Source organism: Parus major, chromosome 7 (assembly GCF_001522545.3).
Source record: "Parus major isolate Abel chromosome 7, Parus_major1.1, whole genome shotgun sequence".
Lineage (NCBI taxonomy): Eukaryota > Metazoa > Chordata > Aves > Passeriformes > Paridae > Parus > Parus major.
In genome coordinates, this window is record NC_031776.1 from 36,214,268 (window position 1) to 36,239,293 (window position 25,026).

Sequence of the window (25,026 nt, forward strand, 5' to 3'; positions counted from 1 at the left end):
CGGGATCCGAACAGCACGCCGGGCTCCGGGCCGGAGGGAGCAGAGCCCGCAGCCACCGAGTGCTGTGGGCGTGAGGCAGCCCGGAGCCCATCCCGGACCACCCCCCTGCCACGGGCACCTCCCGCTTCACAGCTGCTCCGGTGACCGTGCCAGGGTCTCGCTGCCCTCACAGCGAGGGATTTCTCTCCAGTACCGCATCGAAATCACCCCTTCCCTTCAGGTTTAAACCGTTCCTCCATGTCCTGGCCCTCCATCCCTTGTCCCCAGTCCCCCTCCAGCTCTCCTGGAGCCCCTTCAGGCCCTGCAAGGGGCTCTGAGCTCTCCCTGGATCCTTCCCTTCTCCAGGGGAACATTCCCAGCTCTCCCTGGATCCTTCCCTTCTCCAGAGGAACATTCCCAGCTCTCCCTGGATCCTTCCCTTCTCCAGGGGAACATTCCCAGCTCTCCCTGGATCCTTCCCTTCTCCAGGGGAACATTCCCAGCTCTCCCTGGATCCTTCCCTTCTCCAGAAGAACATTCCCAGCTCTCCCAGCCTGGCTGCAGTCCATGAAGAAACTATGTTAACTTTGCCCTACTAAAACTTGGTGCTCTGAGGAAAACCTGGCAATAACGTGGGTGAAGTTGCTCCCCAGCAGCTGGGGCTGAGTTTGTGTAAGGGTTGTGTTTTCGGCACTGGAATGGGCTTTATGATCCGCCCAGCGCCTTCACTGAGATAAATTCCTGTCCGAACCCTCCACTGAGTTTATATCCTCAGGTATTTGAAAATCCCAGACAACAATTAGGTTGTGCACAGCTGTGTCCTGCCTGAGACAAGGCGTGGGGTGTTTGCCCTCTCACTTGTCCTGTCCCTGACAATTCCTTCCCCTTCCATGGCAGGGACACCTCCCACTGTCCCAGGCTGCTCCAAGCCCTGTCCAGCCTGGCCTTGGACACTGCCAGGGATGGGACATGGAATCTCCTTTCTTATTCCAGAGGTTTTACATCTTTCCTTCAAGCAGCTTTTATTCCCACAGCAGCATCTTGCATTTAATTTTCCCTGCTGGTCCGGAACCAAAGCAGCAAGGCCAGAGTAATCTCCAATTTTCTGTGTCCAGAGATTTGTTGTGTTTCCTGCTGTTCTGGAGGGGAATTTATGGCCCTGACCAGTTTAGGAAGAGAAATGTGATAATCCAGTGTGCCAGTCCATGGCGGTGTCGCAGCTGTGGGTCCTGGCACCGTGTGTAACCCGCAGGGAAACAGCAGCTCCTCCGGTGTAAAACATTTCTCAAGTTCAGCATCCAGCCTGCAATGGCATTAATTATTCATTAGCTGTCAATTATCCCCCTTGCTGCCGGTCCTCAGCTTGGAATTTCAGAAGCACTCGGGGGTTTCTGTTCTCAGCTCTCCTGGGCTCGGGGCAGGGTTCGGTGGCTGTGGGAGAGCTACCAAAATTCAATTAAACAATTTATTCTGATTATTTAAATAAAAATCTCCGAGGTTCCCCTCCATGTCATTTGCTTGGGGTTTTTTTTCTGGTTGAACCTGGATCGTACTGCTGGTTTTTATAGGCTAAGCTGAGCTTCCAATGCTGCTGGAAGCTTTCTAGGAAAGCATTCCAGTGGGCAGGGCTGGTACAGCCTCGCAATTCCCTGCTGGAAATCTGGGAGGGCTTTTTCGGGTCGTGTACGTTTTGTTCCAGGCAGCTGTAACACAGACAGGGTCAGGCTGGCTGTGCTGGGGAAGTGCTTCGGATGCCGATTTCACCATGGAAATGCTTCTGTGCAGAAAAAACCCGAACAGAGAGAATAGGGAATGGTTTAGGCTGGAAAAGGCTTCCAAGATATTTGAGTCCATTCCCCTTGCACTGCCCCACGTCCCCAAGAAATCCCTCCAGGGATGGGGACTCCACCTGAGCACCCTTTCCATGAAGGAATTGTCCCAAAATCCAACCTGAGCTCCCCTGGCCCAGCCTGAGGAGTCAGGGAATTCCAGAGAGGGAAAAGATCCCTCGGGATCCTCCTTTGCTCCAGCCTCAGCCCCTTCCCAGCTCCCTCAGGAATTCTCCAGCCCCTTCTCAGCTCCCTCAGGAATTCTCCAGCCCCTTCCCCAGGACACAGACAACTTAAGCAGCTTAAGTAATTTTAACCCCTAGCATTGTATGAAAAAACACAAAAGGCATTTTTTTTTCTCTGTTATATTTATTTGAAAACCCTTGTGCTTTTCATTAACAGTTTAGATGAAAACTCACGTGTTGAGATCTGATTTTGAACACACAGCCAAGAAAACCCCGTTAAACAGAATTTTAAGAGCTTTTAAGATCTGTCAGAGGGGTGTAAATGCACCGTGCAGCTCACCTGGCCAATGTGCTCCTGTCCCTCCAGGGCAGGGTTTGGGTGCTCACAGCATCTCTGGGAGGCTGCTGGCTCCTGTTTCTCATTTTTGGGAAGTGGAGGCTGGAACTCTCTGCCAGGGACAGCATCTCCCAGTGCTTTCAGTTCTCCAAGACACCATCAATGGCTGGAGGTGGCACTCTGGGCTGGTGACAAGGTGGGGATCACTCATGGAATTCTTTTCCAACCTTCGCCATTCTGTGATAAACTATTAATTATATTTTAATTATCTGATCCTTCATCCCTCGCATCATTCTGCCCCTTGATCCCACCAAGGACCAGCTCCAAAGCCCTGAATTCCTGAGAATCCTTCAAAGGAGCAGTTGGCTGCAAGTCCCTCATTCCCTGCTGGATCAGCAGGAATTATCTGTATTTTTGTACTTCTGGGTCACAGCTATTTAAGAGCAGATCGTTTACAAAAATAAACATCATTTATTTCACAGAGCAGATGCATCTCCTTCTTCAGAACCTCATTAAATTTTCCTAAAAATGTAACACGTGAGGCTGCTGCCAAAAACTATTGGCAAACGACAAAAATGCCAAAAGACTCCAGGTTTCTCCTGAATCTCCTGAGCATTTTCCCAATCTTAGTGCAGGACACAAAGAGACTGGACAGACTTTTAAACTCTTGGTAGTTTTGTTCATTTATTGTAGAAAAGTTATTGTAATGCAGTTCATCTTTGTACATCTAAATTCCAGAAAACGAATCCATAGAAATGAGGATACTATGGGCATGCAGTCTGCATGATCCTGGTCACAAAAATAACACCACTTTTTAATTATTTTTTTTTTTTGTTTAAATTTATTTTCTTTTTTTAAATTTTTGTAGTTTTCTTTGAAAGCCACTAAAAGCAGAGGGAGAGCAGAGCATGCACCACTGTACACATTGCATAGTATATGGTACCCACATGCCTGGTCGGGTGCTACACACACAGGGTCTAGAGGGCAAAACAAAGGGAAAATCAGCAGAAAACACAAATTTGGGGTGGCTCTGTCCCAGTAAAGGCAGAAATGTCTTCACCAGTGCGGCTCTGAGCTGGCTCCCAGCGAGGCTCTCCCTGGGAACCAGCTGGGCTGAGAAACAGAGATTTCCCAGGATCTGAGAAGCCCAAGGTCTGGAGTTTGCAGTTGGAATTGCTGATCCCAGCTTTCTCCCTGGCTGCACCAGGAGGGAATCCATCAGCTCTATCCCAATCCCAAACACATTCCTTAACCTCAGCTTCCCTCCTTGGGAATTTGGGGTGCTGTGTCTCTTCCCTCTCCCCTCTCCAACCACACAAACATTTACTGGGAGCGTTTCATTCCCGACCTTGGGCTGCTGGTGGATTCACCAGTCACATCCCAGATCTACACATTGGCCAAAATTAAAGTTATTAATGTGATTTCAGCTTCCAGGAGGAAATCAGCAGAAATGAATGCAGTGGGCTCTGTGATTTGAAAAGGTTCTTTTTGCTGTCATTAATTAATTAATATGGAAGGGATAGGAGTTATTGAAAAATCAATCCCATGTGCAAAATGCCAAAATCAACTGCTGAAGTATCAGGCAGCGAGTAAACAGATCAAAAATGCAATAAATCCACTGATGCTGGATCAGAAATCTCCCCCTTGGTTCCAAGAACACGATGCCAGATGCAGGAGTGGAATTATTGTAAATTTGTGCTATAACAAATGTGCTTCTTTTCCCTTGCTCTGTTTTCACGCCGTTGGCAAAAGAGAGAATGTTGAGCTCTGTGGATTCTCTGCTGCAGAGCAGATTGAACTGGGGATGTCACAGTTAATTACAGTTAATTGCAGTTTGGTTTTCAGGCAATATTGATAAGGCAGGGGATGATCAGGAGGTGCCATTCCTGGGCAGACCTTGCTCTTGGACAAGACAGGAGCTGGGTGTCATTGCCAAGGAATTTGGTTTCCCAAATTCCCCAGGCAGGTCCATAAATCCTCCTCAGACCCAGCCAAGGCTGTTCCCAGTTTCAAAGGAATAAAGGAGTGACACTCATTAACATTTGAAATTATTTCCACCTCCTCCCCAAATTCTCTGGATGGATTTAATCACAATATTTCTCCTGACTTCTTGAGTGGATTGGATTCCACACACAATGAAAGAAATCTGAAATTTCACTCCTAAGTAGCATTTTCACCTCTGAGTTAATTCCTTACATATATTTTACAACTTTATTAAAATTTCCTTTTCTTTTTAAAGATACACCTTTTGCTTTTCAATATAAAATAAACTGGGCTTGGCAATAAACTCACCAAGGTTATTCAAATGACTCTTAAAATGACACCACACTCTCTTTTAGGATCATTTTAACTCCATTTCCCCAGAGTTAAGCTTGGCTGCATTACAGGATCCTGCAGCCTTTGTAGGGCTAATATTAACTAATAATAACTAATAATAACTAATAATAATTCCAACAAAATACATGGCACCATGGATCCAAACCTGGGCTGGCACCAACAGGTGTAACACAACTTGATTTTAAAATTCACATTTTTAGGAGCAAACCCAGGTTTGTACAAATGGAATTTTGTAAAATAGGCATCTGATTTTGTCATGTGTAGTCTCCAATTATTTTGCCTTAAAAAAAAGTAAATTAAAAATCAGGAATGTGAGATGAAGGACAAGTTTCAGAAGTACTGAACTTGTGAAAGAAAATACAGCAGAGGACACATTTAATGGATTATTAAAGAAAAAAGCAGTGCCAGAACCCCTGACTTACCCAAATCAGTGTGCTGTGAACAACAGGAATGACAAAATTATTTCAGAATGGTGAAGTCAGTAAACACAGGAGAGTCTGGATGCTCCAGGGAATTCTGTGGTGTTGAGACCAAGCTGAATTCAAAAGATTTGGCATCAAACTGAAGTTACAAATATCAGCAGCTGTGAGTTGCACATCCCATAGGAGAAATGTTTGGCATCAGGAAAAGAATCTGAACATGTTCAATACAACTCCAGGGAGAAAGCATTTGAAATTCAAAGGTTAACAATTAAAAGAATTGATTCCCAAAGATAAGAATGTGCTGAATTTTCTCTTTAGAGATTCTTGTTACCACCTTTATTGGTTAAATCCCTGTTAATCCCCAAGTGTCTGAATGAGAAACAAGAGAACTTTAAAAAAATCCCTATTTTATAAACATTTCTAAACCCTCTGTCTCTGCCAGAGCTCAGAACAGAGCTCTGGTCTTTAGTATTCTTTTAATAACAAGAAATGATGTGAGGACTGGAGAATGAGGCTGGATTACTTCAGTCAGGAACACATGAACTCCACAATTTCAACTAAACCCCAACAGATCCCACTGGGAATTCCCAATCCTGATCCTCAGCACAGATTTCTCTCCTTTCCGTGTCCTGAACAGAAATCCCTTTTTCAAACAAAGACTGCCCACAGGATCTGCAATAAATGAAGAGTCTCCCAGCACAGTTGGTGTATTTATACTTAAAAAATATCTCTTTTTAAAGAATTAAACACCCCCAGCAAGGAGGGAGACCTGCAGGGCCCTGGCTCCTTTTATTACAAGGGAATGGGGTCTGGGAGAAGCTCAGGAGTCAGGGCAGCTCCACCCCATGGAATAAAGGAGCTCAGGCCCAGCCCTGGCTTCCCTCACAAGTTTGTTTTTGTCAAACCAGGGATGTTCAGGTGATGGATTGTGCAGATGTGGTGCCTGGGGTGACATGGAAGACTTCAAACAAGGCTCTGAAAGGCTCCAGGAAATGGACCTGGTGCTTTGCAGCCGCTGCAAATATGCAAATATGCAAATCTCCGCCAGCAGTTAATGAGCTGATCCCTAATCTAGGGCAGAACAAAGAGAAGCAGCTGCTGCCCAGGGTTCTACAGCTCCCCTGCAATCAGGACTTCAACAGGAGAGAAGAAGGGGTGGCCCAAGGGCTCCTTTCTCAGGCAGGTCCGTGTGCTGGACATGGAAAAAGGGCTGGAAAACTTCCTGGAGGATGCTCCACTGTGCTGCAGCACAGAATCCTGGAGGAGCTGCTGCTCCTGCCACGTCCCCTCGGCCTCAGAGCTCCTCTGCAGCCAGAGGGAATGGTGCAGGATCAGGATCCACCCACAACTCTGGGAATCCAGTGGATCCCCATTATTTCCCTTGGTATCCGGTCCATTGGGATCACCCAGTGGTGCTGGAGCTGCCTGTTAGGCAGTGGGGTCATTAAGGTGATTAATTAATCAGGTGTCTGGCACCTTTGAATGCTGCTGGGGGTTTGGGTGTCCCACAAAGGACATGGATTGCTTTTCCCAGTAACTTCCAAGAGGATAATCAGACTCCTGGATGCTGGAAACACCACTGGTCTTTGCCAGCTGGTCCAGGAAGTAGAAGAAACCGGAATATTCCAGAAATTCCTTTAGTGCTACATGTTTTCAAAGCCTGGGTTCAGCAGGCTTTGGGAGGAAAACAAGCAAAATAAATAATAAATAAAGAAGTTAATGATCCTTATTTTGGGGAATAAAAAAAAAAAAAAAAAAGTTGGGACACGAAGCTGCATAAAGAAATTCATGTCCAGCATGATTGTGTCAAAGCCAGGGAATGTGTGAGGTGGGAAATTTCAGGAGGCTCTGCTGGAAGATGTCAGTGGTTGTACAAAATGGGCAATGGGGGTCAATTTTCAATCCCATGGGATCTAAGGCTTCACTGATGGTGTAAAACACAAGGTGCAACCACAGGAATTCATCTCTTGGAAGGAACTCAGGACTCAGTAGGTGAAAGAAATGGTTGGTAGGAAGTAAGGCAGCAATATCTCCAAGGATTTATCAGAGCTCTTGGAATCCAAAGCTTGGAATCAGCTCTACGACTTCCCTGGGAGCAGATTTTTGTCTGATATTCCCTTTTTATTGCAATTCTGACCGAGATGTTGTTTGAAATGTTGGTCACCGATGATTGTTTAAGCCCACTCCCTTCCCCTTGGGTTTCATGGCTGGAATGGATCTCGTGGAGAGTTCTTGTGCGCTGCTGGAATCGTCAGACATTCAGAGGTGGATCTGGGAAGATGGAACGTGTGGGCAGCGACTCGGGGTACTGGGATGTAGGTACTCTACACACGGGCTCAGAGATGGGGGGATTGCTTCCCATTGAAAAAGCAGGATAAAAAATGGGAGAAAAATCGGATGTCTCGATATTCCTGTTCCATTTTGGGAATTCTAGCTGTGTTCAGGTAAAAGAGTGGGGGAAAAAAAAGACTATTCCCAACTTCCAAGCAAACAAACCATGGAGCTTGTTCCTTTTCCTGTCCCTATTTCCCATCTCCTGTAGCATTTCCTCCCCGCTGGTCCCCACAAAACTCTCAGGACTGGCTGAACTCAAGAATCATTTGGCTGCAACATTCACGCCAGGCCTAGAAACAATTTCAAACTGGAAAGTGTTTTGTAACTGCTGCAATAGTTTGGGATATTTGGCACTCTCGAGAGCTGACATTTGGTTTGTCTGAAAAAGCCATTCTGGAAAGAAATCGTTAGAATAAATCCTTTCATTCCAACCTGAAATGGAAACTGAGCTCCCAGCAAACAAATACTGGAGCTGACTTTCTGACTCTCAGTGGTTTGTAATTTGCAGATTTTTCTTTGTACTTGGTTTGTTTGTTTGTTTTTTTCCCAACATGCTCACGTCGACTTTCCAGTCAATTCACCCAAATTCCAACAGGAATTGGTTTATAAATTGGTTCCAACTGGAACTGGTCATTTGGAATTTCCAGCACAGGAAATTATTTTATAAGTGCCTCGATAAGTACCCAAAATTACAAACGGATGTGTCTAATACCTAAGGACAAGAAAAAAATATGGCTATAAATGCAAATGCTGTATTAAACCCAAAAATAATCCCAAAAACAACCTCTATGATCGGGCAGAAACGGAAGGGCCGGGTTGGGTTTTTTGCTGCCCCCTAATTAAACATCAATGACAGCAGAGTGCAACCGCAGTGTCACCGTCACACCTGCCAAATTAACGTGATCTAATTGTTATTTCTAGCTACGTTATGGCAAGGTACCAACGGATGGATCCTGGTTTTTTTCCCCAGTCCCCGGACTCAGAGCCGGTGCCGCGAGTCGTGGCTGTACCCGCCGGGGGAGCCGCGGTTCCGGTGGGGTTTGTACAAGTCCTGGTAGGGGTCAGAGTATTCCTCTTCCACCAGGGGATAGTGGTCTCGGCTGTGCTGGGAACTGGAAGACAAGCGGTTCCTGCTCTTCCGAGCCCTCTCGTTGTGGTAGTTCTCGTCGGAGGTGACGAGGCTGCGGCGCTCGATGGGAGAGTTCTCCGCGGAGTGGGCGCCGTGCCTCCCGCGCTGGCTCTGCGGGGGCCAAACAAGGGCAGCGTTAATACCCCCGCAGCCAGGGGCTGCCCCACCTCAGTCCTGCCCAGCCCCAGCTGAGGCCTTCCTGCAGCCTCATTCTCCAGCAAAGCCCGCCTGCTGCAGCGGGCCAGCTCCGCTTCCTCGCCCTGCTGAGTATTACATCGAGCATGAAAAGTGAGCTGATGTAGTCAGCATTTATCACTTTTCTCTGATCAGGAACGGAACAGTCACGCTGCTGCTCTGCTTAGGGAATGTCTAAGCGTCCGCTTCTGTGGTCTTGGAAAACATCTGAAGATGTTTGTTTGGGTGGTTTTTAAAGGTGCAGCTCTGAGCCTTATTTAAAACCCTTCCTAAGACCAAAGCAATGATGATGGGCTGCTCAGCGGGCAGCCAAGGGGAGACTAAAATCATTAGATAAAAAATTCTTTCAACTGGAACACAGTATTTAAATATGTTGACAGAAAAATCCCTTCCTAAGATAATTTATTAATTAGAAGCCTTTGCTCTCCTCATGTTCCCATAATGACAATGCCCATTTGTCACACGAACAAAATTAGTTTGTATTTTTTTTGCCAGTTAATAGCACAATGAAAAAAATAGTCTAAAATAAGTATTTAGTTTGCTTTCATCACACATTAAACATCTGAGGAGTATCAGCACCTATGTCTCAGGACAAACTCCGTGCTGAAAGTCCAGCCCCTGCTCTCTGGGCTATAAAACCTTCCTCCTGCTGCTACAGCCTCTGCCTGGCGACTGTTTTCCTGAATAATTTATATCCAAGGCTGCTGTGGCCGGGGCAGGGATGGAGCAGGGGGTGTGTGGTTACAGCTCTGGGCTGGTGCTGCCAGGGAGACTCCTGGAGAGGGGCCCTGAGCCTCAGCACAGATACTGGGGAGAACTCCAGCCAGGGGACCCCCAATTCTCCTCAGAGCACCAGGTTGTGGTGGGGATTATGGCAAAGAGTTTCAGAAATTAAAGGCAGACTGGGAGAGCTGGGGGTGTTCACCTGGAGAAGGCTCCAGGGAGAGCTCAGAGCCTGAGGGGGCTCTGGGAGAGCTGGAGAGGGATTTGGGGACAAGGGATGGTGGGACAGGAGCCAGGGAATGGCTCCCAGTGCCAGAGGGCAGGGATGGATGGGAGATTGGGAATTGTTCCCTGGGAGGGAGGTGAGGCCCTGGCACAGGTGCCCAGAGAAGCTGTGGCTGCCCCTGGATCTCTGGAAGTGCCCAAGGCTGGGCTGGACGGGGCTTGGAGCACCCTGGATGGGCTTTAAGGTTCCGTCCAACCCAAACCATTCTGGGGTTCCATGACTCCACAATGAATTATCCTCGTGTTTATATGACACAAATGCAGTTTGGATGTACAAATGCCCTCACCAATTGTAGCTTTAACTCTGTGCTCACCCCTCTGCCTTCCCTGTGGTAATTCCCCTCTCTGCTCATCCTGCTGCTTTCCCTGGGCTGTGTGCTCATCCCAGCGCTGCCAGGGACACACCTGGCGTGGTTACACCTGGCCCAGGTAACTTGTGATGTGTGACTGGAATGACTGCCTGCAGGAATGGAAACCCCAATCCCCTGCAGCCTGAGGAACACATCTCCCAAAAGCTGAGCTTTAGGCTTTGAACTCATGCACTGAAATGGGCCAGGCTGTGTTTAGAGCTAACCAGTCACAGAGGGAAACGACTGGTTCTGAGGAGTGACAGAATCCCAGGATGCTTTGGATTGGAAAGGAAATTAAGGATCAGCTAAAATTCCTTCCCCACCTTCCACTATCCCAGGCTGCTGCAAGCCCCAGTGTCCAACCTGGCCTGGGACACCTCCAGGGATCCAGGGGCAGCCACAGCTTCTCAGAGCAATAAATATTTTTCTGTGCAAAGATCAAATTTACTCTTCCCCCTCAGCTCAGCATCGAGCTCTTCCCTCAAGGAAGGCAATTCCCAAGGATCAGGTGTGGCAGAGCCAGCACTGCCACCTGCTCCCTCTCTGACTTTTCTGGATCTGTGCCACAGAACGTGACCCTCATGACCTCTGTGAGTCAGGAGTTCAGTCAGGACTTTCAGTTCTCAATAAACCAAAGTCCAGGCCCCAGCCAGGGGAAAATGGGAGTCTCCCAAATGTGGATTTGGTGAAGCAGGGACAGCCTGTCCCAGCACAGCTGTGTCAGGCTCTCTGCTACCTGAGCCTTTGGGCTTTTCAGTCCCCGAGGTACCAAGGGCATAAGGAATATAAAATCTTCCTGTATCACAAGCACCTTTGCTAGTTTAATTAGCCTGAGTGCCTTTTAATTACCACACACATCATCACAGCAAAAGCTGATGCGAATCCTTCAAAGGTTTGAATGAGTACAAAACCTCCTCGTGGATAAGAGGGATGGTGGAAATCCTTCCTGTGAGACCCCCAAGGAAAAGAGCAGGGCCTGAACCCTGGAGGCACAGAAAACCTGCAGCCTCTGGCTGGGCATCGATCACTCCAGGAGAAATTTACCCCTCTGCAGAGCACCAGCACCATTGATCCCACCGAAACCCTTTGGAATTCGGGTGAAGTGGGGATTAAGTGATGCATACCTTCAGCCAGCCCACTGCACAGGGGTGATTTTCATCTTCAGTGTGAGTTTTCCCTAAGTAAATGGAGCAACATTTCACAGTTATTGCTGGTGTCCATTGATCAGAGAGAAATAAATGCCTGAAAAAAATTCTGTGGATACACCCAGTTCTCAAAATGAAACTGAAGAGGTGAAAGTTCTGCAGATGGTATTTTATTGGCATGAAGGGATGGAAAACTGAAACTTTAAGGCAAGTGGAAAATGGAAACAACAGTTTACATGTGCATGTTAATTATTAGTAACAGAACAGTGCTTGTGCATTCAGCCACTCAGGAGACAGCGACTTGCTGGTCCCAATAAAACCAAGCAGGGCTTTAGAAAGGTGAGTGCAGGAATTAAGCACCTTGAGGGAAGTGCAGCTCACTCAGAGCAAAAACCAGCTGGATGTTAACTGAAAACACCAAACAACAGTCATCTCCTCCAAAACTGTTACCTGCTTCCAGACACTCCACAAGCAGAGCAGACGTTACATTTGCCAGGTGAATTATTCATTAAATGTCATTTGTTCAGTTCTATTTCTGACGTACATTAGCAAGTGACACTCCTGGAGTCCCACACACACTGAAACTTGCAGGATTTAAAGCTCCCTGCAATCCTGAGCCCCTTGAGCATTCCCAGTAATTAGCCCCAAACATTTCTGGTTTCAAACTTAATAAAGCACGTACTTCTCATTAAGGACTATTTACATGCCAGGATTGAAGTGTCAAAGTTCAGCCGAGTCTGAGCTATCCCTGTGGAAAAAAAGGGTCACAATTTTTTTCAACGGGTAAAAAAAAATTAATAAAAATAATGTCTTTTATTCACACTCAAAGAACAAGCTTTTCCACCCAAAAGAGAATGCTTGGTGAAGTTATGAGGGTAGAATAAAAGGGATCATAACAGAGCTGACTCCTGGCTAGGAAATCCACGGTTATTCTACTTCCCACTAAAGGCAGATGACTGCCAGTGTTTGAGCCCCGAGCTGGAGCTGGCAGCACGTCCCGGAGCGGGGCTGAGTGTGAGCACAGCCCCCGGCACGCTGAGCAAAGCCAGCTGCCCTGCGCCTCCCGGGGCTGTTCCTACCTGCAGGCCGGAGATGGCGGCGGGGTACGGGGACAGGGCGCTGGATGCCAGGTTCCTGCCCAGCAGAGGGGTCATGGGCGCGGCGCTGGACGTGTGCGTGGCTCTCCAGTACGCCTCCAGGTACTCGGCCAGGTGCTCGCAGGCGTCCTCCAGCTGGTTCTCGTCCAGGATCACGTCAAACATGTCCTGGGCACAGGGACACAGCGCGGTCACGGCCGTGTGACAGCGGGGACGCGGAGCTGGAGAGCCCTGCCCGTCACACTGAGGCTCGGGAGGGTTAAACAAACGGGAACTGGTTTGTTTAAAACTGGGGAGACTGGAAACACAGAGCGGAAAGGGGGATGGATTCACACCGAAACACAGCAGGGAGAGATGGGATATTGGGAAGGAATTCCTGGCTGGGAGGGAGGTGAGGCCCTGGGATGGAATTCCCAGAGCAGCTGTGGCTGTCCCTGGATCCCTGGCAGTGTCCCAAGCCAGGCTGGACACTGGGGCTGGGAGCACCTGGGACAGTGGGAGGTGTCCCTGCCATGGCACTGATGAGGTTAGAGGTCCCTTCCAACCCAAACCATTCTGTGATTCCGTGGCTGGAAAAGAAAATGGTACAAGGGGGTTTAGAAGGTGACCAAGAGCCAAAGCCCTCAGGAGTCACTGGACACTGTCCCTGGGTGTTGCACGAGCCCTGTTTTGTTCCCAGGCAAACAAAACTCTTCAATTTCTTTATTTCTTTCCAGTGCTGATGCCTCTAAAGGCACTCCCACAGCAGAGAAGGCAGCAGGAAATCCCTGCCTCAGGGAATTCTCCAGACACCACCAGCTCCATCCCTGCCTGACCTCCAACCTGCCAGAACCACCACAGCCCCTCGAGAGAAGCACAACCCCATTTTCAGCAGCTCAACTTCTTGTCTCATCTCTCATCTTCACTCTGCAAAATACTGTGAGAACAGCACAGGAAATGGAAAATAAGTGCAGGTGCTGTGGGTGTAAAGGGCAACCAACACCAACCACAGGCTGCTCTCTTCCACCTGTTTTTACAGTTCTCAGAATAAGATTTAAAATAATAAAGCTTTTTTTTTTCCTCTTTTTAATTTATTCTCTCTTCTCAGCATGGCAGAGAAAAGTTTCCTCCTCTGCCAGCGAGGAGGAGTTTCCTTCTAATCAGAATATTTCTAACACTGCATCCCTTGGTCCAGTTCAGTGTTTACTGCTCTTCTTTTCCTCCTCTCCTTATTCACTGCTTTTACTCTTTTGCTATTCACCCACATGTTGATGCACCACACATTCCAGTCTATCACTCACTTGTGGAAGAAGTTATCAATTAAAACAATTAGAAATTGTAAAATTGTAAATTAGAAAATAAAAAGAATGTGGTTTGCTTACGTATGCACTTAGCTTAGGAAAAGACTGGAATTAAACACTTGGGAGTGTAAATTGTTTTCTTAAATAAAGAATTAAACTGGATTTAGGACTCCTAACAACAACAACATTTCACTGCACAGTACCACTGGACTGGGGAGCCTCTCTGGAGGTCACCTGGAGGAGCTGCAGCCCTGGCAGGATCCTGACCCCAGTGTCTAACACAAAGGATAAATGACAGAGAATAAACCACTCAGGTTTTCTCTTCCATTTAACACTTCTGCTCATCCCTCAGCTAGGTTTGCTCTGTTTCCAGTTATTTGGCAGGAAATCCTCTTTTGGGAGATCCCTGTTGGTGAGGGTCACCGAGTAAAGCAGCTCCTCTGCAAGATTTTCTTACACAAGAAAACTTTTCTCTGCACAGAAGTTGCCACAGGAGTATTCCCAGCTCCTGGTGACTCTCTGGTGGTGAAAGAGGCCTTTCCTGAGGAGTAATCAGTGCCCACTGTCCTCTGCTATTTCTTCTGGTTTGCTGTAGAACCACTGTGTAGCTGAGAGGAGGAAGAATTTCAACGTGCAGGTATATCCTAATTATATCTGAATTAACCAGTGCTCTTTAATTCTGCTGCAGTGTAATTCCAGGTTGTGTCAAACAGAGCAGAGGGGTTTGTACCCTCTCTTAGCATGGGCATGAATTCAGAAGTTTTAAAAAATAACAACCCTTTGATGAGCAGTGGATTTGTGTTTCCTTGAGGCCTGTCAAGTTCCTGCAGAGGAGTTCCTGGAGTCCTGCAATATTCCTGGTGTCCTGCAGTGCCCAACGCTAGCTCGAGCAGTGGCAGGGGCACATTAGCAAGGAATTAATAATGAAAGCAGTTCCTGAGCTCAAATATGCCTGAAGAGACAGCTATTTTTACAGTGTCTAGACATGCAGCACCAGCTCATTCCTTATGGTTAGCTCTCAGCAAAGGAACAGAGTGAGGATTGCATCCTCTGCAAGGACCTTCCCTTTAAACAAACACTCCAAATTCTCCTCTTGCGGGAATCCGAGCTGCGATGAAGCAGGAGGGAGGGAGCAGTGCCTCTGCTCTCAGCAATGTACTTTTACTTAATTAAATCGTGGCCAACTTTAATTTCAAGCCAAGTCAGACTGTCACCTCCCTGGGAGAGCTCAAAGTCAGCAATCACTTCCTTCCCATCACTGGTGCAAAGTGCTGAGCTGGTTTGTGAGCAGCTCCTGGGCAGGGCAGGGCAGACACAGCCTCGGAGCAGGGCTGGGTTCAAGGCTGACACTGGGACTCTGACTTTGGAGAGGCTTTTCTGATCCAGGTGGGGCCTCACCTGGTTGCCTTCAGCACTGGAATGCAACTCCAGGACTGGGTGTTGAGGCAGAGTTTAGTAAATCTGAGGATGGACAGTCCAAGTGCCACAATGCTTCCAGTGATGCACAGGGATCATTTCATGGAATCTGGGAATCCCACCATTGGAAGGGACTTAAAAAATCATCTCATCCACCCCCTGCCATGAGCAGGGACACCTCCCACTATCCCAGGCTGCTCCAAGCCCTGTCCAAGCTGGCCTTGGACGTTTTCAGGGATCCAGAGGCAGCCACAGCTGCTCTGGTGACTTCTCTCATTTCAGCTGATGTGAGCGAAGTGAAGCTGAGTAAGAGGAAATCGCTGAAGCCACAAGAGAAGGCTGTGAAACTGCCCAGGGCTCTGTGTGCAGGTGCCAGAGGAAACACCTCTCACACAGGACAACGTGCACAGGACTGCTCTGTGTGTCAGCTCAGAGGAGACACCACAAACCATCCAAACAGGGCCAGCTGCAGCTCCTCGGCTCACACCCATCAGGAGCTGGGAAGGGATGTGTTTTAGAGGGATCAGTTTGCTCTCCAGGACAGTCACAGTTCTGGTTGGGTCAGTGGGACCTGGATGGCTCACAGGAACAACCCAGCAGCATTTTAAGAGGTCACAACTCAGTAAAAAATTCCATGTGAGAAATGTAACACAGCTGAGCTCTCCAGGAGAGGCTGCCCAGAGAAGCTGTCACTGCCCTGGAACCCAGAGGGGTCTCTGCACTCCCATCCCAATATCCCACACAGATCCTACACAAAGCCACATCCAAGTGCCCTTCCACTGCCTCTGGCCCAGAATCCAGCTGTGACTTTCAGAACTAGAAGCACATTTGAGCTGCCCTGTGCAAACCCCTGCAGAGCCTCTCCCAGGCCCTGCCCATGAGCCCTGCAGGCCTCTGCTCCAGCAGCAGGAATCCAGGACTCCAGGGGAGGGCAGGATCTTTGATCAGGGGGTGGGAGAGCAGTGGCTGTGCTCTGTTGAGGTGACTGGGATGGCCTGCAGGGTCAGGACTGGGGCTCACATGCCTGCACACACCCCTTTCCCTTCCCACACCCCGTGCACTGAGGGCAGGCCTTTGCAGCCTCCTCTCCAAACTCAGCCTTTGTCCCTCTGGGACCTGGAGCTCCACAAATGATGTAATTTGCTAATGAACAGTTCTGTTGTCCCCTCCACGTCATTCCTGCCCTGTCACCCTGCCAAAGACCGAAACAAACCCAGATAACCAGGATGAAAGTCTGCAGCACTTTGTGTCTCACGAGTGCAGGGCAGTGTGAGCACCACGAGGGAGTGATAATGGATGGAGCCAGCTCTGCACAGGGATCAGCACAGCAGGAATCATCACAATTCCACAAAGCAGGAGTTCTTCAGCCTCTCCTCTGTACTTACTGGTGGGCATTGTGCAAGTTTATCAGCTGCCACCAACTGCACATTCAAGTGTTTGCTTTGTGACTTCCCTCTGGACTTGATCAGTCGCTGCAAAACCTGACAGGAGGAAAGGGCAAAAGGTGAGTTTAAGGATCATTTATCTCCCTAAAGCTCAGCCTGACATCCCCCTGAGGGATTACCAAGCTCTCCATAAAATATTGCCCTTGAATATCCCAAACCCTTGTGATAACCCCTCTGAGGACTGGGTACATTTCCCTCTGGATCACGTTTGAGCCCTTGAAAAATTTCAAATGCATTTTTGCTTTATCCTACTTTAAGTCCTAAGTTATTTTTGACAACAGAGAAGCATGAATATTATATTTATACAGAATTTTCTGGGTTGCTGGATGGACTGCAGCATACCAGCAGTACATTATGTCATTTTTTCCCCTTTTCAGGTGCAGATTCCACACTGCCCATTCCCACCCTGCCCTCCAGGTTCCTCCTGGATTTTAAGGTGAGGAATTACCTTTGGAGAGGACACCTTCACATGGACAATAATTGGTGCTAGAGATGTCTTGATAAGCTGTGCAGGGTGATTTATAGTGTCTGCATCCAGGACAACCAGCTGTAAGGACCTGGCCAGCTCGAAGATTCTTTCAATCTCACTCTGCACTTCAGCTGGGAAGGAAAACAAAGCAGGTGAAACCACTGAACCCCAGAGCACTGGGATAAAAATATCCTCACCCTCTGTCACAGGCTCCACACGTGATTTGATGGCACTGCCATTAAATAATCTGTTACCTGTAGCTCTAGTGCAAGCATCCACTCAGGATGGCAGGGATTTGGAATTTGGGTTGGTTTTTTTTACCAAACCCAACTCCTCTTAGTTGCTGGGATGGTGTCCCAGAGAGCAGGGTGTTGGAATGCACGTGATGCACACAAATCTCCACCCTTGTGCAAGAAAGAATCACACAATCACAGAACCATCAAGGTTGGAAAAGACCTCCAAAATCATGGAGTCCAACTAAAAATTCCTCAGGCCACTGTTCCCCAGCAGTCCTGACACTGAGGAGAGGGGCAGGACCCCAGGTCTCACAGCCAGACAGCCAAATTCAGCTGTAACTGCTCAACATTAGACACAAAACTGGTCCCAGGGTCAGGAATGACATTTCCTTGGCTGGACAAGTGAAAGCTCTTTGGCTCCTTGTGATGTGGAATTAAAAGCACAGGGCTGGGAAGGAGGAGGAGCTGTGAGGCCAACTCAGGATTATGCAGTAAAATGCTGTAGACACATTTAAATCTGCAGAACTGATGTGATCTTGGGAAAGGCTGGAGGTGAGCCAGGGGAGGGAGGGTCAGGTTGGATTTCAGGGCAAGGTTCTTCCCCCAGAGGTGCCCCAGGGAATGAGCACATTCCCAAGGCTGCAAGGGATGCCCAGGATGGGTTTTTGGTGTGTCTGTGCAGGGCCAGAAGAGGGATCCATGACCCTTGTGGGTCCCTTCCAGCTGAGATTCCATGATCAGGAAGGCTGGAAGCGTGTCCCTTGCCTCCTGAGTGTAACCACAGCCTGAATTCCAGCTGTGGCACTGCCTTACCTAGGCTGGACCTGGTGTTGGAGCGCTCGATGATCGCCCTCTTGCTGGGGTTATTGAGCACAGACCTCTTGGCCAGGGAGATGTCAGCTGTCACTCTGGTGATGGATATCCTGGGAGCAGAGCACAGCACACACAGACACACGAGTGGCATCTCCAGCCACAGCCCATTGCAAAGGGCAAACACAATCAAACACGTTTCCAGACGAGTTATGGCATCACTAAAGAACAGCTGGAGAGAAGTGTTGGGTACCTGGGAAGTATTTCCTATTCCCTGAGCTCTGGGATGGAGTTCCTGCTATTCTCCTTATTGCATTAATTAACTTTTCTCCTCCCAGCTCACCCATCTCCTGCATGCATTTCCACAGTGCCATAAATGCTGTGAGTTCTGTGAGGTTTGGGGCACTCAACAAGGGAGCTGCAATGTACCAGCACTTCCCTCAGAGTTACACCAGGAGTAAACCTGGAGTAAACAGCTGCCAGGGAGCTGTGCCAGGGGCTGGCATGAGCAGGAGAAAAGGAAGTGGAGCTGCCTGAACTCAAGTTTAACTTCACTGCACCTCTTTAACTTAAGGCAGGTGATTTATTGACTTCATCTGTCAGTGAGTTAGAACAACACAAAGTGTTACAAAGCAAAGACCACACAATCCTTCCATATAAAATCCATTTAGGGGGCTTGGACTGAGCCAAGGAGCCAGGAAAAATGGAAAGAAATCAAGCTGGGAATGAGCAGCAGCTTTTGCACATCACCTAAGATTTATGCAGCTCTAAGTGACGTTTTTCAGCTGCAGGGTTAAAAAGAAGTGCAGTTATTTTTCTGCATAACACATAAATAAATGCATTGCCAGAAAATACAGTAGAGGCCAAAAGTAAAAATGAGTTTAAAATAGAAATGAATGGATTATGGGGTCTCTGGCTCACTGGCCAGCAGGGGAGGTTGCAGTTGCAAAGGAAGGAGCTGGCAAAGCCCAGGGAATTCAGAGGCAGGGAAGAAGTCAGGTCTTGCTGAAGCCTTTGGAAAGGCTCTTCCTTGGACACTCAGCCCCTTTCTTGGTAACGTGGACCTCTCCCAAAACTGCACAAGAGGTGGAAAGAAAGAAGGAAAGAAAGAAAGAAAAAAGAAAAGGGAGGGAGGATAAAGACCACAAAGCCATAGAAGCTGGCAGAAGGAGCAAGAAGCAGCTTTTTCCTGAGTTCCTCAGAGCTAAAATCAATGGTCTCAGGCTGCTGGTGGCACTGAGCTCTCCACTGCTGAAATTTCATACTCCCACCTGATCCAGCTGCCAATGGAATTAGGATTTCCAGAAAATCACTTGAGCTGAGCAGCTCAGAACTGGTCAGGAGAGGAGATGCTTTGCACAGAAGTTGATCATTAAATGTTCTCTCTGAGCTGTTTAGGGATCAGTTCAGCACTGCCACCTCCTCACTCCTAAAATCCACAAATCCCTCTCCAGCTCTTCTACAGAACATCATTTCTCCTGCCCTGGTGCCTGTGCTTTGGGTATTCCAAACCTGACTTAGTGTTTTGTATCACCAGAACAGCTTCTTTTCCCAGCTGGAATATCCTGAGCTAACTGGGAAGGGCAGAACATCCCAAAGATGCAGCAGACACCTGCAGGGGCTGAGGTGATGCCATGGACCAAACCTGTGCTCCTAGCAAGGAAATCCAAATTATCCTCTCCAGCTCACCAGGAAATGCTCCAGGTGAAGATAAGCTTTCCTTAAAATTCCTTTTCTGTGTTTTATTTCTCAGCATTTCCTTCTTCCAACCACCCTTCTCAGTACTTTTGCCTGCTTAAGGCAGTCAAAATAAAATCTTATATAAGGAATATTTTAGAGCTGATTTTTCTTAGGTGTTGGGAAGACACTGAGATGGAATTCTTGTTTCAGTTAAGAAATCCTAGCCCAGCCATGGCAGAAATGCAGACATGTGCACCCTAGTAACACATGAGCTGTGTCCCACTCTTCAGTAGTGACACAAAGCCAGAAAATCAGCTTTGATCATGCAGCAAACCCTCTGGCATTAAAAAAAAAAAAATAAAGTAATTCACTGAAATGTTAGTAACACATGGGCAAAGCAGCATGAGAAGGACAGAGTTTCTCACCTCCCATCAAACCTGTGCTTCAGGAAGTCAAAGAGAGCTTTCTGCATCATGTCTGTCACCTTGGCAGAGGGGAGAAGATTGAGCAGGGGATGGACAGGGAGAGAAAGAAGCCAAAAGGAAGGAAAGAGGTGAGTAGAAGGCAGGGATACAGCCAACAATCAACACCCCTGATGGGCAGAGCCATCCCAGTGCCACACTCCTGCCACAGCACTCAGGAATAAATCCATGGAAGCTTCCTGAGCACTGCTCCAAGTGCAGGGCTGTCACTGTGTGTGCTCCTGTCCTGAGCTGCACTGGGCATTCCTCACCCCCTGCCCCATCCAGCACCATTCCCAAAGCTTCACAGCTCGGCACAGCCACAGGGGATGTGTGTCAGACACACCTGGGGCTTTTCCTGCACAACCTTGTTAGAGAGGGCTCCAGGCTTCAGGGATGAGGGGACTGCTCTCAGAGAGGGGGCAAAAAAAAGGGATCTTCCCACTGCTGGACACGGAGCACATCTGAGATGCTCAGCCCTGAGAGCTGTCACCTCTGCCATCTGATTTATTGAGCAGCTCCTTGTCCTTTCCAGGACAACTCAGGCTGACAATTATTATCTGCCAGGCCAGACAGCAGCTTCATCAAAGCCCCCAGGCCTCTCTGCCAGTTTATTTCTCTCCTTCCAACTGATTCCTTCAGCATTAACCAGAAAAAAACCAGGCAAAATAATTTCCCCCAAGTAAGAGGAATTGTTTTTGTTACTGAAATTAATATTGTGTGTTAGCATCTCCACACATTTGCATGTTCAAGGTGTTGTGTTCAGTGCTATTTTCTTTAAGAGAGAGACAGGGTGGCAGATTTGAAGAGGTTTTTATGAGCAAACAACCTCTCTCCCCCCTCCAAACCCGAGAGGTAAATTGATGTGTGCTGCAGCACACGGGGAATTTACTCCTGTCAAAAAACTTCCCCATCAAATTAAAAGGCAGAGAGCAGAACATGAAGTGCCTGCTCTGCTGAGCTGCACCTTCAGTCACTCACAGAAAAACAATGCCAGAACACTGCATTATGCCAAGGCTCTCACCTCCCCTAAAGAACCATTCCAGTATGTTTAATATTATCTTATAAATTACTGACAACATTAATGAAGCTTAATGAAGTGTATCCTTGATTTTATGTTCATTTAGTTCCTGGTTCAGCACTTCCCAGATGGTTGAGCTCCCTAAACTGCCCTGCTAGAAGTCTTTAGCACGTGGTAAATGCTCCCTTGAACCTCCAGCAGCCTAAAAAAGGCTGTCCTGGTTATCTGGGCATGTTTTCCTGCCCACTTCCACCTGGGGAATCTTTCAGGAAGGTTAAAGGTTTCTTTGAAAAAGATTTGAATTTATTAATAAAAAGGAGAACAACAAGGAAGCTCCTTCAAATGTTTTTCTAATTAAGTTCAAAGCAGGGGCTGGTTTGATGAACATTTTTCATGTGTAGAGCCCAGCTCGTTAATTTGATTGCTTGTAGCAGACACAAATTCTCTTTTTTACTTGATTTAATCAGGAATGAGTGCACTGAAAAGAATGGATTTGCACTGTGCATAAAACAGTACAAGTCTGAAGTAACTCTTAGCTCTTACAGAACATTCAGGTAATTATTTCAGCTAAATCACTTGAAATTATCAAGTTGCACTGAGCCACACCTGGAATTACTGAGGATGATTAGAGATAAGGAAAGTTGAATTAATTGCAAACCCCTCAGTCCATACCTCATAGCCTTTGAGTGAGGGGCCCACCAACACCACAGGTCTCATTGATGGCACTACATCATAGGGGGGAATATGTTCTGTCTGGAGGGAAAAAACAACCCTTCAGATCACCAGGCAAACAACACCCACAGGGAAATCCTGGGAATTATCAATTAGAAGGGAATATGATGGAAACAAAAGCTTTACTTACCACTTTTTGTTTCTGTTTTGCTAGAAGACCAAATGAGAACTTGGTTAAAACACAGCCAGGCAACCAGAAATCCCTTTGCCAAAGCACTTTGATTTCTCCCTGTGCACCTCCCTCGGCTCAGGCCTGACCAAACTGGGAAATCTGTGCAGTAAACTGGGTGATCTGTGCATTAAACTGGGAAATCTGTGCATTAAACTGGGCATTCTGTGCATTAAACTGGGTATTCTACACATTAAACTGGGCATTCTGTACATTAAACTGGGCAATGTGCACTAAACTGGGAAATCTGTGCAGTAAACTGGGTGATCTGTGCATTAAACTGGGTGATCTGTGCATTAAACTGGGTGATCTGTGCATTAAACTGCGTATTCTGCATTAAACTGGGCAATCTGTGCATTAAACTGGGAAATCTGTGCAGTAAACTGAGCAATGTGCACTAAACTGGACATTCTATGCATTAAACTGGGTGATGGGTACATTAAACTGGGTATTCTATGCATTAAACTGGGAATTCTGTGCATTAAACTGGGTGATGGGTACATTAAACTGGGAATTCTATGCATTAAACTGGGAATTCTGACCATTAAACTGGGCATTCTGGGCAGCTGCCACTGTTCCCAGGTTATTTCCCAGCCCTCAGCAGCTCCTGCATGGTTGGAAATCGATGTCCTCCTCCCCTGGGCATGCCAACATTTTGCTGGAAAACACCTCAGTAACTCAGCAAAGGGGAAAAGCTGCACTTCTCATGCTGGGTTTTTAACCAGAATTATTAGCAAGGGTTTCCTTAAATAAATCCTGGCTTACCTGTGGCTGTAGGTGTGGCTCGAAATGTGCCAGAAACCATCTCTCCAAGGCTTGAGGAAGAATTCCCACTGGATTTCCTACAGCAGCAGAAAGAGCCCCATGAACAGCAGGAACCCCAAAATGTGGGAGGTTTTGGGGAGGAATTGTCCCATGAGGAGTCACAAGGTCACACAAACATAAATTAACTAATTAACAAAGCTAAAAATTAACTGTTTTATCATTATAATATGCAATTTTAGCATCCAAATCCAGGAGCATCTCACTGAACTCAGTAATTTCTCTGAATATTGAGACCCCCCTGGCTGCCTCTGAAGTTGTGTCAAAAATTATAGAAGAAATTTGGATGCTGTTGAACCATTCTGAAAGCATTTCCCAGGTTTATCTCCCAGACCTTTTCCCAGGGGTTTCCAATCTCCAGGTCTGGCTGGGTGGAGACTCAAAAACCTCAGGCTGGAAGATGAAGAATAAAGGATGGGAAAGCTGACCTCACAAAGTTTGACAAGTCTGGTTTGGGCCAAAATGGAGAGAAAAGAAAAAAAGGAAGGAGAAAAACCCCACAACCTAAGAAAAGCTGGGAAAAATCCAGGAGACTTTGAGCACCAAGTTTACCTAAGGCCACAGGCACACAGAACTCTCAGAAATTCCTGTCATTATCCCTCACTGCTCTTTCCTACAGCCAAACACATTTTTTTGTTTCTCATCACCAACATCTCCCACTCCCGCTCTCCTCAAATCCATCCTTCCACTGGGAATCCCAAATCCAACACTGCAAATTCCCTGCAATAAAGCAGCAGCAGGTGACCTTTGGAAATGTTGCCCTGTGTGAGGAAGGATTTGAAGCGATTTGCAAAGGTCAGGGCACTCTCACCCTCCGTGGAAGCGGCCCCTCTTCTGCTCCTGCTGGATGCGGATGTTCTCCAGGCGCAGCGGGCTGGGGATGAAGCCGATCTCGCAGCCCTCCTTCACCAGCCTCCCTATCCACCAGTCGTTGTTGTATTTCTGCAACACAGGAAAGGTTCCTGGCTACTCCAGCTCAACAATTCCCTCCCTTTGTTATGCACACTCCTGGGTAACAAACCAGGCTCACCCCGGTGGGTGACACCAGAGCACCGAGGTCGTTTCCCCTCGTTCTGGCCCTTGCTGATTTAATTTCAAGGTTGATTTAATGAGCAGAATCCGTTTTTTGGAGCTGAGGCCACCAAACAACCTCCCAGCAGCAAACATAAAATAACACCTTCAGCTTCCCATCAAATACTGCTTGTCATATTTAATGGTCTAGACTAAAGATCACCACTTTCCCTTCCTCCTTTCCAGGTATCTGTAGGGATGTTATTAACAGGTTATGACAGATTAAGACAAATCCACCTTAAGGAAGAAACTTTAATATATACCTAAAGTATAGCATTTTATCATTGACCTTTAGTAACATATATTTTTCTGCTTTAGTCAGTCTGTCCCTAATGATGGCAAGATGAAAAGCAGGATCCTGGTGGATACTGAAGTGGAAAAGAATTTGTTGTAGCTGCTGCCAGCAGAGCTTTTGAAGAAAAGTATCTGAAAAGCCTCTCCTCTGTTCTGCTTCATTAGGCAGCTCAGTGTTCAAAAGAAACATTGCTTTTCACAACTGGCTCTGGAGTCATTAAGAGCAGCACGAGTGAATGGGTTTTGTTTGCCTGCCTCGAGGAAAAAGCCATCACAGAGATCTCATCTTCAAGATCACCCCTGCTCCTGGCTCCACATTTGCAGGCACTTCAGTTCCTGCAGGAACACAGAAACGCTGTCAAAGGTGCAGCAGGGCCTGGTGATGACTGAAACACAGAGATGCAGCGCTGAAAAATAAATGGGTTTTTATCAACCCAGATATTTGAACACTAACCCAATCATAAATATCAACATAAAATAAAAACTAAGGGAATGCCATCCTCATCCTCTGAAAAACCTCTTTATCCTCTTTTATATATTTAGGCAAGAGGTTCCATTATTTTATCATTCCAACTAAGTATTTATTCCTCCTGCTGTTCTGACCTTGATTCAGACAGTGGCAGGGAGCAAGCAAAGCTTAATTTGAAGGATGTTGAATTACAGAGCTACTTCCAGTCGGTGAACTGGAGAAATCCTTCAGGATTCAACATCCTGCTGCTGGAAATCAGTGAACTGAGAGGTTGTGGAGTGCCCATCCCTGGAAGTGTCCAAGG

The 25,026-nt window shown here is 47.3% G+C and overlaps 1 protein-coding gene across 5 annotated transcripts in view; it reads right to left on the reverse strand.

The window, feature by feature from the left end:
- Positions 1 to 2,984: 2,984 nt before the first annotated feature.
- Positions 2,985 to 25,026, reverse strand: part of CACNB4 (calcium voltage-gated channel auxiliary subunit beta 4) — a 46,615-nt gene continuing 24,573 nt past the window's right edge. The window contains exons 4-14 of one of the 5 annotated variants that reach the window (XM_015634557.1): positions 23,700 to 23,830; positions 22,832 to 22,908; positions 22,028 to 22,047; positions 21,838 to 21,918; positions 20,109 to 20,167; positions 18,007 to 18,116; positions 16,937 to 17,088; positions 16,429 to 16,524; positions 12,330 to 12,515; positions 11,230 to 11,282; positions 8,576 to 8,663 (exon numbers count right to left, since the gene is read on the reverse strand). In XM_015634557.1, the coding sequence (XP_015490043.1) occupies positions 11,232 to 11,282; positions 12,330 to 12,515; positions 16,429 to 16,524; positions 16,937 to 17,088; positions 18,007 to 18,116; positions 20,109 to 20,167; positions 21,838 to 21,918; positions 22,028 to 22,047; positions 22,832 to 22,908; positions 23,700 to 23,830 (963 nt within the window). In that variant the 3' untranslated portion in view covers positions 8,576 to 8,663; positions 11,230 to 11,231. Of the gene's footprint in view, positions 8,664 to 11,229; positions 11,283 to 11,433; positions 11,999 to 12,329; positions 12,516 to 16,428; positions 16,525 to 16,936; positions 17,089 to 18,006; positions 18,117 to 20,108; positions 20,168 to 21,837; positions 21,919 to 22,027; positions 22,048 to 22,831; positions 22,909 to 23,699; positions 23,831 to 25,026 lie in introns of those variants that run through there. The other 4 variants (XR_001522761.3, XR_001522760.1, XM_015634556.1 and 1 more) reach the window with 4 other exon arrangements.